The 18,107-nt window shown below is 39.0% G+C and overlaps 1 protein-coding gene across 3 annotated transcripts in view; it reads left to right on the forward strand.

Moving 5' to 3' along the window:
* The window catches only part of EYS (eyes shut homolog), a 1,026,188-nt gene that overhangs the window by 349,516 nt on the left and 658,565 nt on the right, over positions 1–18,107 (forward strand). For 2 of the 3 annotated variants that reach the window (XM_067468024.1, XM_060752827.2), the window contains exons 13-14: positions 7,529–7,651; positions 15,367–15,471. In XM_067468024.1, the coding sequence (XP_067324125.1) occupies positions 7,529–7,651; positions 15,367–15,471 (228 nt within the window). The remainder of the gene's footprint in view (positions 1–7,528; positions 7,652–15,366; positions 15,472–18,107) is intronic. The other variant, XM_067468032.1, reaches the window with a different exon arrangement.

Raw genomic sequence — 18,107 nt, forward strand, 5'->3', positions numbered from 1 at the left:
TACTTGAGGTAAATAAGGCCGGGGGGGGGGGGATGTAGCCTACAATTGAGGCAAGTTTCATCCTGATAGGCCTAAAAATGACAGAGAAATTATCCTCTAAACTTTGCCCATTGGCATCAATGGACCAAATCTTACCAAACCAAAAACTGCACCCCCTCTCCCGAATTTGGGAATTTTCCGATACATGGAACGGATGTGGGAGGGAGGGGGGGCACTGAAAACAGAACTGAAAACAGCACTTTTTTTGCTGAGCCACACACCAATTGGTTAATAACTGTCTGTATGCAGCTTAATGTTGGGTCTTGTGGAGAAAGTGAAAAAAGAGCACTATCTCAATTCAACTCTCCATTTTGGATGACCTACTGCAGATTTTTGGGTTCATTAGAATAAAAAATATGCACAACCTTAATTTAGTTTACCCCATTGCTTGTGTCTCATCCGATTATTTCCAATGAGTGAATGTGTAAAGTGCAATGTCTGCATTATATAAAGTGCAGTTCTACTTACCTCTATTTACCTCTCCTGCAAAAAAAAAACATGTAAAAATAAGGTGTGTTTGTGTGTGTGTGTGCTTTCAATATTTTCTGCAGGTTTTTCAGGGCAGTTCTGTGAAAGTAAAGCCAACACATGTGACCCAATGCCTTGCTTGAATAGTGCTGTCTATGTGGGTGATGTCAATGGCTATGATTGTTTTTGCCCTGAAGGTAAGTTGTTCAACACAATGTATTTTTATTATAACTGACAATTTGCCAAGATTGCAAGGTTGTCTTCATGACAATCTTCAAAGCATTCAAAACATTCTTCCTATCAAAATAAGCTGTGCATTCCTGAAGATGCATTTGCATCTCTGTCTATCAAGGCAGTCTCTTCGCATCAAGATTATGAATAGTTGTATCTCTAAGTGTGAATGTTATGTCTGACACTCTGCTTGTTGTTTTTAACTATGCAGTAGTACAATGTCTTTCTTTGTGCGTATGTCTTCAAGTCACCTGTGAGTTTATGGAGACCCCATGAATTCTATAGGGTTTTCTTAGGCAAGGACAACTCAGAGGTGGTTTTGCCAGTTTCCTTCTCTTAAATAGAGAGAAAAGCATCTGGCATGGAGCCCCTGATGGTGCAATGCATTAAACCTTTGTGCCAGCAAGGTTCAAATCCAGGAAGCGGGATGAGCACCCAATTGTTAGCTCTAGCTTCTCATGCAGGGACATGAGAGAAGCCTCCCTCAGGGATGGTAAAACATCAAAACATCCGGGCATTCCTTGGACAATGTCCTTGCAGACAGCCAATTCTCTCACACTAGAAGTGATTTGCAATTTCTCAAGTCACTCCTGATACACACAAAAAAAGCACCTGGCATTCATTGCACAAGTATGTGGTGTTGCTGAGGGATTAATTTTCCACTTACTGTTTCAACAGACACCTAACATTACTGGAAGACATTGTTCAGAATTTGGGGGTTCAGTGTTCTCAGTATGGTGAGGACAACCAACTCTATCTCTCCTTTCCACATACAATGTAAAACTAATGCAGTTTGATCCCACTTTAACTATCGTGGTTCCATGCTGAGGAATTGTGGGAGTTGTAACTTTATAAGTTCTTTCACCTTCTCTGTCAATGGTTGTTGGTGCCTCATCAAACCTCAGTTCCCATGATTCCATAACATTGCACCTTGGTAGTTAAAGAGGAATCAAACTGCATTATTTCTATGGCATACATTCATCCTCTTCTTCTTCAGTACTTATTTCCAGTTCCAGCATAGTCTCTAGAACTAAAGGTGCACCATTTACTCTCAACTCTACTGGTGAAAACCTTCGATCACTCATTAAATCTGCATTAGCTCACAGAAGATGAAAGTGCAAGCAGAGCAAAGCAGAAAACCCAATGGTGTTGTTCCACTGGATCATCTACATCAGTGGTTCTCAACCTGTGGGTCCCCAGGCATTTTGGCCTACAACTCCCAGAAAACCCAGCCAGTTTACCACCTGTTAGGATTACTGGGAGTTTGAAGACCAAAACATCTGGGGACCCAGGGGATGAGAACCACTGATCTACATTACTGTTGCACTTGTAGAAATAGGTATTGTGAAACTGAAATTCACTAGTGTAATGAGGCAGTCTAGTTAAACCACTTTCCTGTGGGGTGTCCACTCAAGAAGGCTTCAAGGGCTGTAGAAACTGAAGTACTCTGATTAGTGTTAACTCTAAGCAACCTAGGAAGAGGGTTGGCAGCAAATCTGAATAGAGATCAAGAGGCAGAGGTGCATTTCCAGTATGGCAACATGTCAAATATTTCTGAGTCCTACTTTTGAGGAAAATGCATTTATAGAAATAAAAGCTATAATATGAAGTGTGTGAGAGAGGTGGGGTGAGGGATGAGAATGAAGGGGTCAACATAATCTCTAATCTAGTCATTTTGAACCCACCCATTGCTAGAGCAACATCTTTCTTGGTATGGTTTCTTGTTGGTTATCTTCTCTGCTTACTCACTTGTCCAAGATCCAGGAAACTGATCTTGCCAAGGCAGAATTTTGATTATTGAAACACCTCAGCAGAAATATCAGCTTAATGGGCTATCAACAAGTTTTTGAAAATCTAGTACAATTGCTTTACATTTTTAATGAATTTACAATCTTCTTTGAGAGGGTAACACAAATTACCAGACAAAACAGAATATTTAGAGAAGTGGGAAACCTGTAGCTTTTAAGAAGATATTGGAATATTACCCAAAAAGTAACACTGACCACGTGTGATGTGAATTTCAGTCCATGTTGTTTTCTGAGCAGAAAATGTTTTCCGTCCAGATTTGCTTTATATGCAGTAAATTACACTTACACACACAGTGCTTCATCAAATCTAAGGCACACCTTTTTTTCCCCCTTGCTTAAGGAGTTTAAAAAAACTCAATTTGTTTCATGTTTTTCTCTCTCAAAACTGTCTGATCTCCAACAGGAAAAAAAGGAGGGGAAGGGTCCCAGCCGCAAATAGCACTGGCAGGTCCTCACCATTTTGTCCTCAAACTCAGCCAGATAGCTATTTACGAGTATTTTTATGTAAGTGATGCTTCCTGCTTTTGCTGCCTCCTCAATGGACCCATAGACTTAATAAAATAGACCCTTGCAGACAAGAAAAGGCATCACAAAGCCACATTGAAACAAAAAATGGTATTGTGCATGCAGAGGAAATTCTAAGCAAATATTATAATATTTTCCTAATTGCACCTTAGACTTAGTGAAATACTATATATATATATGGGTGTGTGTGTGTGTGTGTATCATATATATCATATATATTGTATATATCGTATATATCACATATATTTACAGAAAGGCAAAGATCTCATCCATCTATGAATCTGTTCACCATGGTATTCCAACATTAAAAGAAACGTATTTTTGAATGAGATTTGAATACTTATTACAATTATTTTCATCCCTATTATGTACTGGCCATCTGGAATCCTGGGCACTACATTTCAGTAGTTTTTATTTTATGCATTTGATGTTTTTAACAGGTGGTGCTAGGGAATAGTTTCTCATAGACATTTAGACATGAAAGACAAAATATGAAGTGATTCATGTGAAAACTGGTGCTATTTTTCTATAGTTCCTCGGTGCTATAGTACTACATATCCATTCACCTTTCCCCAAATCTCTGTCAACTTAAATTTGTGACCAAAATGCACAGACTGTATGATTTCAGAATGATGTTTAATCAGATAATACAATCGTTTGCTGTATTTTCAAATGCCTTCCTTCGTTAGACATGGGGTGGGGGAGATAATACTTAGTATTCAAAGCGATAATTCTGTGGATTGGCTGTTATCAGGAAGCGAGACATGGGTCTGATTAAAGTCTGTGTGTGAATGAGATCTGTTACTGTATACATTATTAATGAACTCAGGGTAATTGTAAAGTTTTATGACTTAGGGATCAGTAGAAATTGGTTCCACGGTCATTTTGAGAAATTATGAGAATATGCCCTGCACTGTGGGTGCTGATAGCTTAGCATTAGTCATGGTCTTCCCGCAGTCATGGCCTGTGACAGCACTTAATGATAGTCATTTTGTAGTGTGACCATGCATTAGAATAGATTTACAAGAGCAGAAAATGTCAGATAGCAAACTGAAGAGTTCTTTGTCAGTTCTTAGCAGAGAACATCTCTAATTCTAGGAGTTAGGCTGGCTGGAACTTGGGGTCAAGATGAGTATTTTGCAGAAGCATGCAACATGTAGAGCAGGAGTAAGGCAACTTTAGCTCTCTATATACCTTGGCCTTTAACTAACAAAAGTATTTAGATTGTCCAAAACATCTTTTCACTACCATCATTGTAACGGGGAGAAGAACTCAATGAGCATGAAATGCTACTGGAAATTAAGGTGTGCAGTTATTTGAAGATATATCCCATTGGACACAAGAGGAATTACTACTGAATAAAGATATTTTGTGTTGTGCTCTCTCTCACACACACACACCAAAAAAGTTGGTCTACAAAAAGGGTTCAGGCTATTTTTATATGCACCATTTCTAGAAGGATGGGACAACCCTAGCTTTTTGTTTGAATAATTTACAGTAGTGAAAAGTACAACTATGATACATAGATCAGTTAAAAATAATAGTTTAAATACTTCAGTCTTCCATATCTCCAACTTCATTTGGAAAGACATCTATCTGAACATATCTGATGTGTTGTATTGTATTCAGAAACAATATGAAGAAACATTAAGCAGTTAAACACCTATTTTCAGCTTCAGAGGTGGCCACTGTGGAGTGTAAAGAAGGGATGAATATAACTCTGGGAGGCTTTTGTACAGAACATTATCAGAAAGACTGAGGATGATATCACATTACTGTTCTAAAACAGGTGCTGCCGCTTTGCTATCATGTGACTGTCTCCTGCAGAATTCTGTAGTTTAGGGAAGCCGAGGACCTCTCCAGCTGAGAATTCCAAAGGCTCCACCATAAACTAAATTTCCCAAAATTATACAGGAGACAGCCACACAGCATCAAAGTGGAGGCGCCCACATTAGAACAGTAATCTGATATCATACTGAGATGTTCCATATAATCCAGTAGTCTTAGTTGATCTCTGATTTCAACCCATCTGTGGAATTGCTCCCAGACCTGATTCAGTGTTTGATTAATATATGAGGGAGAGTGCATCTAACTGCCATATAATCCAGATTATCAAATCAGATAATCCAATTCAACACAGATAATCAGGATTATCTGATTTGATAATCTGGATTATATGGCAGTTAGATGCAGTCTCCCTCATATCTTAACCAAACAGTGAATCGGGTCTGAGAGCAATTCCAGGGGTAATTAAAATTCCAGGGGTGCTGTACCACTTCTGTGTATATGTGACAAGCATTTATGGGGACTATAATAAGTATTATTTATTTACATTTATATCCCATATTTCAATTAAGACCCTTAAGGTACCATGCAAAATCAATCTTTTTTACATGATTATTATTCTCATACCAGGCCTGTGATTAGGATAGAATGAAACATCAGTGGGCCATAATCTACCAAGCCCCTGGTGTTGCAGTGGGTTAAACCCCTGTGCGGAAGGACTGAAGACCGACAGGTCATAGGTTCAAATCTGGGGAGAGCGTGGATGAGCTCCCTCTATCAGCTCCAGCTCCTCATGCGGGGACATGAGAGAAGCCTCCCACAAGGATGACAAAACATCAAAACATCTGGGCGTCCCCTGGGCAACGTCCTCACAGACGGCCAATTCTCTCACACCAGAAGCAACTTGCAGTTTTTCAAATCACTCCTGACAAGACAAAAAAAAATCTACCAATGAATTGAGATTTCGACATAGACCATTCTAGCCATGGTACAATAATGTAGCCACAAGGTCATTGTGTAAATGTTGATTGTCAGCTCTATGTGACCTATTTCTGATGTGGGAAAATATTAAACACTTTCTATTCATTGTATCTGTATTTATTTACTTTGCTGTACTGCAGAGCATTACTGGAATTGAATGGTTTTTCTTTTCCAGAAGTAAAGCACATTATGAACATCTTTGAAGGAAATTAACGTGGTGTGGTGGCTTGAGTGCATGGCAAGAACTTGGGGGAGGGGGCATTTATGGAATCCCACTAGGTGTCCTTGGGCAAATTACACTCTTGAGCCCCTCAACTACACCAAACGTTTAATGAGTTTGAAGTTGGCTTCAGACAGTGACTACCAGTGAACAAATGCCTGCAAAAGCACACAAAAGAAAGCCCTTAATGTGCATGAGTGCTCTTTAGATTGTGTCATCACCATCCAGACATCAAACTGGTTCTAGGATTTCCTGTGTAGTCATCTGCACAGTGAAACCACTTTTTTTTCAATACTGGATTGAAACAACATTAAATGGTTTGCGTAGATGTCCTGTTTGCCTCAGAGAAAGGTGATGGCAAAGCTTCTCGGAATAAAATTTGCCAAGAAGCTCCTATAATAAGTTCATTTTAGGGTCATAATAATTCAGAAACTACTTGAAGGTACACAACAACAGCAACCATTACATTATTTTTCCTTTTCAGCCCTGTATTGAAGAGTTGAGAATTGATTTAGATTATGTGGCCACGTCATTGTTGAAAGCTAACCATAATGCAAGAAGCAACACTAAAATGCAAGCCTGCTGTGTCAAAGTAATAAAAAACAACACCTAGTTCAAAGCCTGGTCTGAAATATTTTCAGGAGTGAGTTTATCGCATTCTACTTCCCCCCCCCCACCCCCACCCCCAAGTGCATGGTGACTGATTTGTGGAAGCAGATTTTTTTCTGATTGCCTAGGGCATTGCCATTTTTTTGCCCATTCCACAATACCCTTAGATTTTGAATGCACGATGACAGCAAACCAACACCAAAATAGGCTCTTGGAAGGCTAATAAATGTTCCTTAAACCAGCATTAACTTCCAAACTAGCACTTTCTTATAGATGTGATATAAATAGCCAATTGTGCCCAAATAGCTGGAGGATGGGTGGATTGATCCTGTCCTTGGAGATACTGGAAATCATCTTGTTTCCTGTGGCACTTTATCCTATCGCTAAAGAAGAAGAGACAAAATCCTCCCCAAGATCTAATTCAAAAGAGATGACCCTAAAATGGGGGCATTAGCAATACTGCTCATTGGGTTATTATAAAAAATGGACAATGGAAGCAGGAGATATTCTAATTATCACACAAATGGCATATTACTGTAGAGCACTGTCATATCCATGACAAAGTGGTTGCATACAGCTAATCCTAAGCATTTACATATTGGTGTAGTGATCTAGTTTTTTGCTTGATGTACTTGTTTCTTTAAATATTACTACTGTTGAAAAGGCAGTGCAATTTAATAATGACAGATGAGGACCTAGACGACTTTTAGAAAGCATTCACTATGAGCTATAAAAGAGAATTATTTCTGTTTTCTAGAGCAATTTGATAAGGATCAATATATTATTTACAAAGAGGGGATTCAGAAAGGAGACAGAAGTGTAGGTAAATAATATACTGCCCTTTCTTTTTCTTCCAACCAAGGATTTGAAGGTCTGAACTGTGAAATCAACTTTGATGACTGCTCTTACCACTTCTGCAAAAACAATTCAACATGTTTAGACCTGGTTGCAGACTATGCTTGTATTTGTCCTCCAGGCTTCACTGGTAAGTCATTATCTGAGATCTGAAATGAAACAATAAATATTTAAAGGTTCCATTATACCTTGCAAAATTAAAAGTAAATAACTGGTGATGGTCACATTTTATACATTATCCCTTTGTGAATAATAATAGTGAGATATGATACAATAAGGCTCATCAATTATCTTCCTTAATCCTCTGGGTGTAGGGTGAGCATTGGAAATGATGACATTACTGTTACTGAGTTAATTGAAAGAAGTTTTTTTAAAAACCCACTTATCTCAGTGGTAACTATCCTAATTCTAACAAAAGTCAAGTACACGCTATCCACTATAATGTTTTTGGTCAATTGTTTTTAAAGACATTATGTTGGGTTGCATACTTTGAGCATCAAAGGGTGCTTCCAGGCAGGCCAGAAATGTGTGCCAAAGTGGGGTTTTAAAGCACACTTTGGTGTGCAATTTTGTCTCCACTGCACCCTGAAAACCCAGGTTTTCTGGGCGAGGCTACATGCCATCCCAATAGCAATTGGAATGCCATGCAGCCCCCTGCAAAGTCTCCCCCCCCAACCCCCCCTTTAAAACTTAAGAAAATTCACCTGGCCACCATTAAGTTCTTCCTTGTGGATTGCTAGCATGAGGAAATGATGCACCAAGAGGCAGGGAGGGATGGAGATGTTCTTCCCCCCTCCCCCGGTCTCTTGGCACATCATTTCCTCACACCAGGAGGCCACAAGGAGGAATTTAATTGGGGGCTGGGGAGGGTTTGGGTGCCATCCCTGACATTTGGGCTTCAAGAGCCCAAAAGGTACAGGATAGCAAATGGGGACTCACCCCTGGGTAGTCCCAGGACTACTTATAAGTGAGTCTGCACAGGCCCAATACCTTATTATACCCAGGCCTTTCAGGAAGGCCCAAATCTAATGAGGCATTTAATTAATCTGGAATAACTGTAGTTATTCCGAAATCATTCATTTTTACAGAGTGCATAGTTTGGAGGCTCTTTGTAAAAAAAAAAAAAACCAGACAGGTCCCATGTTTGGGCCTGTCTGGATGGGCCCAAAGGCTGTTCCTAGGTTCTTGGATGGCTGTCCCAGAGATGCTAGACTTAATCATCCCTTGTTGTCCTTCAATGAGCAAGCAAAGACCTTCATAGTCCAATAGGCTTTTGCAGACTGACACTACTACAAGAAAGGGCTTTTATTAGTATACAGCCTGTGACAGACCCTTCCTGGGTTACTCACAAAGACACTAACAGCTCCCTGAGGTTAATATTTGGGGCCTTAAGGTGGCTAAGCAAGCACGTTTTATCTTGGATGAGTTGTAACTGTGTCACTGATTTTCGCTTTAAAACCCGTAACTGAATGACTCAGGCAGACATGTAAAAAGAAACCATAACAAGGATTTATTCAATAAGAGAAGGCTCTAACAACAAACATGTAAGTTTATTTTAAAATCCATGTAACTATTTATGTGAAGTCTTTTCTCAGACACTTCACTATCAACCATTCTATCCACGGTCCCAACTAATCAGAAACTTAATGTTTTCCCTATCACATCCTATCTCTATTTCTAACTAGTTCTATCTGACAGTTATACTGTCAAACATCTCCTTTTATATTTCCCCCTTCTTAAATATATTTTCTCCCAAGAGGTGTGAATGGTTAGTTGTACTCAGGCTGGCATTTGGTCTTTTTTACTTAACTCTCTTACTTCTAATAATACATCTTAAGGGTGAAAGGTGAGAATCAAATTGTTCTTGGGTTACTGTATGCTATGACTTTGCACTCTGTTGTGGGTTTTGAGGCGATGATGAACTAGAGTGTGTGTTCCAGAGTAGTGTCCTAGTGCCCCATATTTATGGATTATTTCACTATGGTTTAGTTATGAATAGTTTCAATATTTCATTATATTCATTCTTCTTAAAAATAACAATTCAAGCTCTGCAAAAGAAGTACCAGTCATTAATTTATGTCTTGTTTAATACTGCCTGCTCTTACAGTACTGCCCATTCTCTTTACCCACTCTCTGAATCATTTTGTTTGGGAGTATGTGATAGGGATGTAGAAATACATCAGTGCCATGAATTCATCCTATAGTTGCCATGTAAGGACAATGGGCTTTGGTCAAATGGTGAGTCTAATTCAGCCTTTTGTAAAATGCACACTGAAACCTTTATACCCCTTGGCCCTTTGAAATCCTCCTTGTCTTTCTGATGGATAGCTTTGTCATATAGAAAATCTCACTTTTGTCTAGCCTTCTTTTCTTCTTGCCATGCCCTATGTGTTCTAAGTAATTTATTGTTGATTGAAAAGTCTGCAATAAATACCTGTGATTGGTTCTGTCTCATGAACAAGTTGACATTACACTAGATGAAAGACCTTCTCTTGGCTGGGACTCAGCTGTGTTTCTCAGAATCAAAGCTTCCATTAACCTAGCTTTGTTCAGATTGTTGAGAATCACTCAGAAAAATAGGAGTGGGTAAATCCTAGCTATCTAGATGTTTGATGTTCCATTCCAATAATCTCATGCCATGTGCTATGTTGGCTGGGATTTGGGGGAGGTACAGTTCAACAACAGCCCTAGTTCTACACTATCATCTGCCAGGATCACTTATGTATACAAGTTGTTTTATTTTATTTTGGGGGAGGGGGGGACTTCTTATGCCTATACCATACTTAGGACAGTGTTGACCGCAGCAAAAAGCAACAAAATCCCAAATACACAAAGCAGCAATATATTTATTGAGCCAAATCCAAAGTATAAAATACATCATGTAAGCTTTTGAAGCTTTACTGGTTTCTTCATCAGTTAACAATGCAAAAATCATAGAGGAGAAGAAATGTGATATTAGGGCCACAAACCTGTATTTTGTTTTATCTTAATCTCTCGTCAGTTAAGATGGTTTGATGAAAGTTGCCTATGTTTATATGATGTTTTTGTGTGGATGAGGCTCATATAATTGCAGGCTCTTAAACAGACTCTGTAGCTGTATGGAAAATGTTGATGCAAATGCAATTTCTATGCTTGTGATCACTTTTTGGCATTCTACCAAAGGTATACAGGGCTAGGCAAGGTAAACAGGGGTAGACTGGTTCTTCCATATTCTAATATTTATTTATTTATCCATTTCATCGGATGGTCAGAAAAAATGAGCCAATGTAATAAAAATACTTTAGAAAGCACTACAAAAATTACTAAAATCATGATGAAGGATACTTTTGGTTTTGCTAATATAATAGAAAAGTAAAGAAACTTTTTGAGAAAACCTGATCTTAGGATGGCTTTATTTTATATATTCCCAAAAATACACAAGTTTTTTCAATAGTGTTAAGGTATGGTTCAATAAAACATGTTCTGTTTACAAACAAAACATTTACCGTGTATTCCGGTGTATAAGACGACTGGGCGTATAAGACGACCCCCACATTTTCCAGTTAAAATATAGAGTTTGGGATATACTCACCATACAAGACTACCCCTCTTCCGTAGCCGGCTCTTAGGCTTAGAAATGGAGATGAGCACCAACCCCGTGAGTTGGACATGACTGGACTTAATGTCAGGGGAAAACATTTGCCTTTCCTAGAGTGAGCCCAGGGCCAGGTCCAACGTCCTTTCCCCAACAGCAACAACAATAATAGAACCCTAGAGTTGGACGGGACTCCAATGGCCAGCCAGTCTAACCCTAATTCTGCCAGGCAGAAACACACATTGGGATGATAGGTGGCCATCCTGCTTTGCTTAATAACAACCATAATAATTGAATCCTAGAGTTGGAAGGGACCCTAATGGCCATCCAATCTGACTCCAATTCTGCCAGGGAGGAATACATATCCAAGCTCTCCCAACAGGTGGCCATCCAGTTTTCCTGGATGATGATGATGATGATAATAGTAATAATAATAGTAATGGGACCCTTGAGTTGGAAGGGACCCCAGTGGCGATCCAGTCAAACCCCACTCACTCCTGCCAGGCAGGAGGACCCGATCCAAGCCCTCCCAACAGGTGGCCATCCAGTTTTCCTGGATGATGATGATGATGATGATGATAGTAATAATAGTAGTAATGGGACCCTTGAGTTGGAAGGGACCCCAGTGACCATCCAGTCCAACCCCACTCACTCCTGCCAGGCAGGAGGACCCGATCCAAGCCCTCCCAACAGGTGGCCATCCAGTTTTCTGGATAATACCAACAACAACAACAACAACAACAACAACAACAACGGGACCCTTGAGTTGGAAGGGACCCCAGTGACCATCCAGTCCAACCCCATTCACTCCTGCCAGGCAGGAGAAACCCATCCAAGCCTTCCCAACAGGTTATCCAGTTTTGCTGGATAACAACAACAACAACAATAATTGGACCCTTGAGTTGGAAGGGATCCCAGTGGCCACCCAGTACAACCTCACTCACTCCAGCCAGTCAGGAAGACACCATCCAAGCCCTCCCCAGAACGAGGAGGAAAGGCAAGCTAAGGAGGGGGGTTGCCTATCCCCTCTGGAATGAAGGCAGGGGTGACTGAGGACTTACAGGTGTTCCGTATTGTGGGGGACATTTCTGGGGATGCTCTGCAGCACCAGCCCATGACAGCCCACAGTGCTGTCTGAGCAGGAGCACTGAGCCAGGCAGGGCTGCAGCGCCACTGCCATGGGATGGAGAAGCAGCACCAGAAGCAGTGTCTCCAGAAGAAGCAGAAAGCCAACTCCCAAAGGAGTTGCTTTCCTTTCCCTCCTTGAGTGGCGAGAGGAGTGTGTGGAGCTGTCTGTTGCACCTTCGCAGGGCTTGAGGAAGGCGGGCATGCAAACCTGGCGGCTCCTGCGATAGGCGGGCCTTGGTGGCAATTGCAATGCTGTTCCGTGAAGGCAGTGGGCAACAGTCAGGGCTTTGCAAAGAAGCGCAGTGACACGACAAAGGCGGCGGCTGAGGAAGCAGTGATAAATTGATACATTTTTACTTGTTGGACTGTGGACACAGGAAGGAAACAAGGGATCACAGCCAGGAAAAGATTGAGAAACTCCTAGTTTCTTTCAGTCTAGTTATAGGGAGAGAGGGGTGGGGATTTTTTTTTTTGCCAGCTCCAAAAAAAATCTGTTTTTTATGTTCTTAACATTAACTATATTCAATGTAAAGCATTAAAGTATTTTATATTAGTACAAATAGAAATATGTGTTGTTCTTTTCTAAATTTCGAAATATATTATTTATTTATTTATTTATTTGCCCTATTTATACTCCGCCTTTCTCTACCGCAAGGGGGACTCAAGGCGGCTTACATATGGCAATTATTCAATGCCTAAAACACATGCAACATTAAGCTTATTATGGATATATATGTTTGTTTCTAATACGTATAGCCCCTGGAGAGGGCCAAAACACACATCACTCACTGATTCACATTGGCCATTTAATACATGTCTCTTTCTTTCTTACCAATCAAATTGGAAATGTGAAAATTAGGATAGTGAGTGGGAAAACCAAAGAGTGACTGCAGAATATCATGGGTATTTGATGCTACAATCTCTAGAAAAGAAATGAAGATATATTGTTGGAGATCCTGTCTTTCAAGGAGCTTTTAGATGCTTTATGTACTTAACAGTTAATTTCTGTATAAAGAATAAAGAGTGGAACTACCAGTGAGTTGCATAAAATTAAAGAGAAAATCAATTATGGTTCAACAACACAATTTTCTCTCCCTGTTTGAAATTAACCAAAGTGCCTTGTTTACATGAAATCAGAGGCATAATTTGCTGAAAGTTTCTCATCTGCAAATAATTAGCATGATTTCTTTAATTAGAATGAAAGCTTAAGAGTTGAAATCATCTGGAGAAAATGTGTTCATTCATCATCTAAGAATAGCATGAGATGAAATGAAACTTGTTCATCCTTTGTATAGCTGTTTAGGGAATACCATCAAGGTTTAATTTATTTATTTTCAGATTTTAAGTTGATGCCATTTAGTTTGGAAACAAGTAAATGAGAACAGTGTCTCTACCTAAAACATGATTAGGAATTAATGCCTCTTACAGCCATGCTACACATACATCATGGTAAAATTACAAGCAACAGCAGTACTCTCATTATTTTGATGTTGCAATTAAACCCAGAATAAAAGAATGTTGATACATTTGTTCTGAATCTAAATCCCCTTCTACACTGCCAGATAATCCAGGTTATCAAATCAGAAAATCCACATTACTTGATTTGAACTGGATTAACTTAGTCTGCACTGTCATATAATCCAATTCAAAGCAGATAATATGGATTTTATACAGCCATGTAGAAGGGACCTATAGGGAATACAATCTTGGTTCCAGCCAGAATCAATTTCCATTATACTAGCATTGCATTTCAGCTTCTACTGTGAACAACATTTTTCAAGTTAGGTCATTTGCAAAGACCAGTTACTGTAAAATACTTATGACCTCATCAGACAGGCCACTGGAATTGCCATGCATCATGGAGTATCCATTGGGGGAGGGGTCTGTGTGGTCGCTCTATGCCCTGAATCACCCATCTCACCCAACACCCCATCCCATGGGAGGGAAGCATTGGCTGTCTGGCTTCCCTCTGTTGACTTCTATTAAACATGGGAATCTTCTTGTGTTGACACTGCAGCAGCATGCACTGGTTTGCATGCTGCTATATTTTTGCAATGGAGCCCAGCTGAACGTTGCTCTACATTGTGAGATGGGAAGCAGAGGGCTCCATCATAAATGTATAAGCAACTGGCACATGGCACAAAAAAGTACCCCATGTGATGAGCTCATTAAACTATTCTGTGTTATTGTTGGTGGGTTAAATCCCCAAACTGCCTCTTTCCACCCAAGTAGAGCAATGATGCTAGCAGAACAAATGAAGTGGTGACTGTAAACTTTTTACGTCTCTGGTTCTCAATCAGATTTACTTTACCTACATCACTTTTCCAAATATACTCTGAAAAAGTAATGTAGGTTATGCTGGAAGCCATAGAGGAAGGGGGAAATGGAGATAGTCTCCCATTTTTCTGATAACAGAAAAGTTTGCTCAGGGAAAGTTTCTAATAGCAGAAAAGAAATAGTAGTAGTAGTAGTGGTAGTGGTAGTCATAATATTAATGTTCTCTGACTCATTGGCATGCATGTTTTTGTGAAATATTTGCATAGTTGTGATGTCATATTTGTTTTTCTATTTTGGAGGTGATATGTTTATGGAAAATACTAAAATTAGTTGAATAATCAGTCAATGTGCATATTAACAGTGCTAAATTGCTATTGTGTCTCAATAGAATTTGGACTAGTTTAAAATGGGCAATTAGGGGGTGGGGAAGTCCTATAAATATGTCTTCAACCATTTTACCTTTATTTAATTAGTCTTCACTAGATTTTTTTTGTTGTCTTTAATTTATTGTCTTTCCCAGTCTTTCATACACCTTATATTTCTAAGACTATACAACATCATGCTAATCGTAATTATACTATTGAAAATAAAATTTTATAATAATCTTGTAAAATATATGTGTAAATCCTTAATGATTGACTGTGTATAATTTTAGTTCCAAAAGATGTAATTTGTTTAACTACTATCTATGATCTATATAAAAAAAAATACCTTGCTTTAAAGCTGTCAGATAAACATAAAATACAATGTTCCCGACCAGGATAAGTTAAATTATGTAGTTGTCACTTGGATTATGAAGTAGCTTTTCTGCTATCCCAAACCGTACATGATTTATAGTTTTAACGTTTCATTTTCTTTTCTGTCAGACAAAAACTGTTCAATGGACATTGATGAATGTGCCGTCAAACCCTGCAAAAATGGAGCTAGTTGCCATAATGTGATTGGCAAATTTTACTGTAACTGCTTGCCAGGTAGGTGCTCAGGTGGTATGTGGGTGAAGAGTGAGGACAAATGTTCAGGACAAAAATAGAACTAATTTCTTCAGATGCATTATTTTAGATTCAAATTTACTTTGTACAAGCACCAGCCCCGCCTCTCCCCTCCATATCACCCACACAGAGAAACTGTAATGCACAGCACATTTATTATTAGGACAGCATCCTTTATTTTTATAAATTTGCTTGCAGACCATGTCGCTTGAACACCTATCTGAAAATGAGGTGCTGCATACTAATGAAGAAAGGTTATTTTATTTGAAAATATCAACTGCATTCATAATAGATTCTGCAGGGTGTCCATGTTCTAAAACTTTTAAGTATTATTATGCATTGATTGTGAGACACAATTTTGTGTGGGGAGATTTTATGTTATGCACAGGTTCCATGGTGATGGTGCAGGGGGAGGGAGGGGAGCACCACATTTAACACCGTAGTATTTCTCATCTCCCATGTTTTTTATTCCATTAGTAGTATTGACTGTTTTCTTTTTTAATGCCAAAAATGTGATAATTCCAATAGATTTTGCTTTTCAGATCATGATACTTATGACAATCTTTCTTAGTGGTATTTAGCAGAATGCTGTGGCTTTTGTATATGCCAATTTCATTAAGGCTTCACCTCCCATGATATTTTTTGCAAACAAACCAGAAAATCTTGGCTACATGATGCTATTGGATGGAGGGCTTAACTCAAGGACTAATGGCAACTTGTCATTGTGAATAGAATTGACAAGGGGGCTGTTTCAGGTTTGTAACTGGACTCATTTTGATCCATCATATTTATGAATTGCTTAGATGGATGAATAGTGGGCATACTCATTGAATTTCCAGATAGCACCAAACTGGAAGGGATTGCTAAAACCTCAGAAAACAGAAAAATGGTTCAAGATTATCTCCACCCACTGGAGAACATGGTCAAACAGTGATAACATTATTCATTTTAGAAGGAAAACTTATATGCAGAAATATTGTAAGGGTGATATTTGATTTGACAGAACAATAGTTGGAAGTGATCTGAGGGGTTTAATAGACCATAGGGAAAACCTCAAGAACATATGGTGTACCAAAAAGTCTCAAGAAATCCAACATTTTGCAGATGTCCATGAGGCATGGGGATTTTTTTAAAACCATAAAGGTCATTTATGACCCAACAAATCATGGCATTAAACCTTTATGTTCATCAAATGGAACAAAACTTATAAATGATAAAAAAAATCTATTGCACTACGTTGGAAAGAGCACTATCATAACTGCAGTTACTATGTCACTGAAGAGGGTTTTTTTGTAAACCCCACAACAAATAATAATAATAATAATAATAATAATAATATTTATTTATACCCCGCTACCATTTCCTCAATGGCTCGGTGCGCCTTACATGAGGCCGAGCCCACAATACATCAATAAAAACAATAGCAAACAAACAATACAAAACAGTTAAAATACATCTCATAAACAAAAATAAAATAAAATATAAGCAGTACAGTTACACAACAAGCATTTAAAACCTATGGCTGGGCCAAATGTAAAATTAAATTTTAAAAAATAATGCTGGGCATGAGCAAGGTAGGATATAACGGGGATGGAAATTTTGGGAGAGGATAGGGCGTGCAAATCAATCAATCCTAAATCAATAATAACGTGCATTTTGAGGGCATACTGCTGAGAAATTCACAACAAACCAAAGATGAGCTTGCAACACTGCCTAGTTTGGAAGAAGTAAGCAAAGACTTTTGACACCGTGCATTGTAATGCTGTCTGGAACATCCTCTTGAAACTGGGTGCTTTGATAAGTTCGTGAACATCTGCAGCTCCTCCATGGTGGAGGATGGCACAATGGCTTGAACAGCAACCACTCCCAAAAAGACTAATTTAAAGTGGGGTCAGATGTCAAACAGGGATGTGTTATTGCCCTAAACCTTTTTTCCATCTTCATCACTATGATTCTGTACCTTTTTGATGGGAAGCTTCCCAACAATGTGGAAATCACATATCAGACAGATGGCAAGGTCTTTAGCCTCAGCAAGCTGAAAGCCAAAATAAGGTCACAACAACTTCAGTATGCTGATGAGAACATAGCCTGTTTTCATTCAGAGGAAGGTCTACAAACCACTTTAAATATTTGCAGAAGCACATGGAAAACTTGGCCTCTCACTTAACATTGTTAAATGGTTCTGGCCCATTGTTAAATGGTTACCTGTTCGAATGTATTTCCCTCTATGAACTATCTCGGAGATTAAGATCCTCTGGAGAGGCCCTTCTCTTGGTTCCACCTCCCTCGCAAGTGCCATAGGCGGGGATGAGAGACAGGGCCTTCTCAGTGGTGGCTCCTTGGCTATGGAACTCCCTCTGCAATGAAATTAGATCAGCACCCTCCCTCCTGGCCTTCAGGGGGAAAAACTTGGCTATGGAACCAAGCCTTTGGCCAATAAGCAGTAAAAGGAATGATCAGGGATTATATGCAATATTTGGAACAGCCTGAAATACAATTTTTGGATTGTGTGATTTTAATGTTTATATTTACATGTTTTTAATTCCATGTTTTAATGTTATTACAAAAACCCAATATTTTCATTTTCTTTTGTTCTTTTAAATAGTTAATAAAGGGCT

The sequence above is a fragment of the Anolis sagrei genome, chromosome 1, assembly GCF_037176765.1.
Source record: "Anolis sagrei isolate rAnoSag1 chromosome 1, rAnoSag1.mat, whole genome shotgun sequence".
NCBI lineage: Eukaryota > Metazoa > Chordata > Lepidosauria > Squamata > Dactyloidae > Anolis > Anolis sagrei.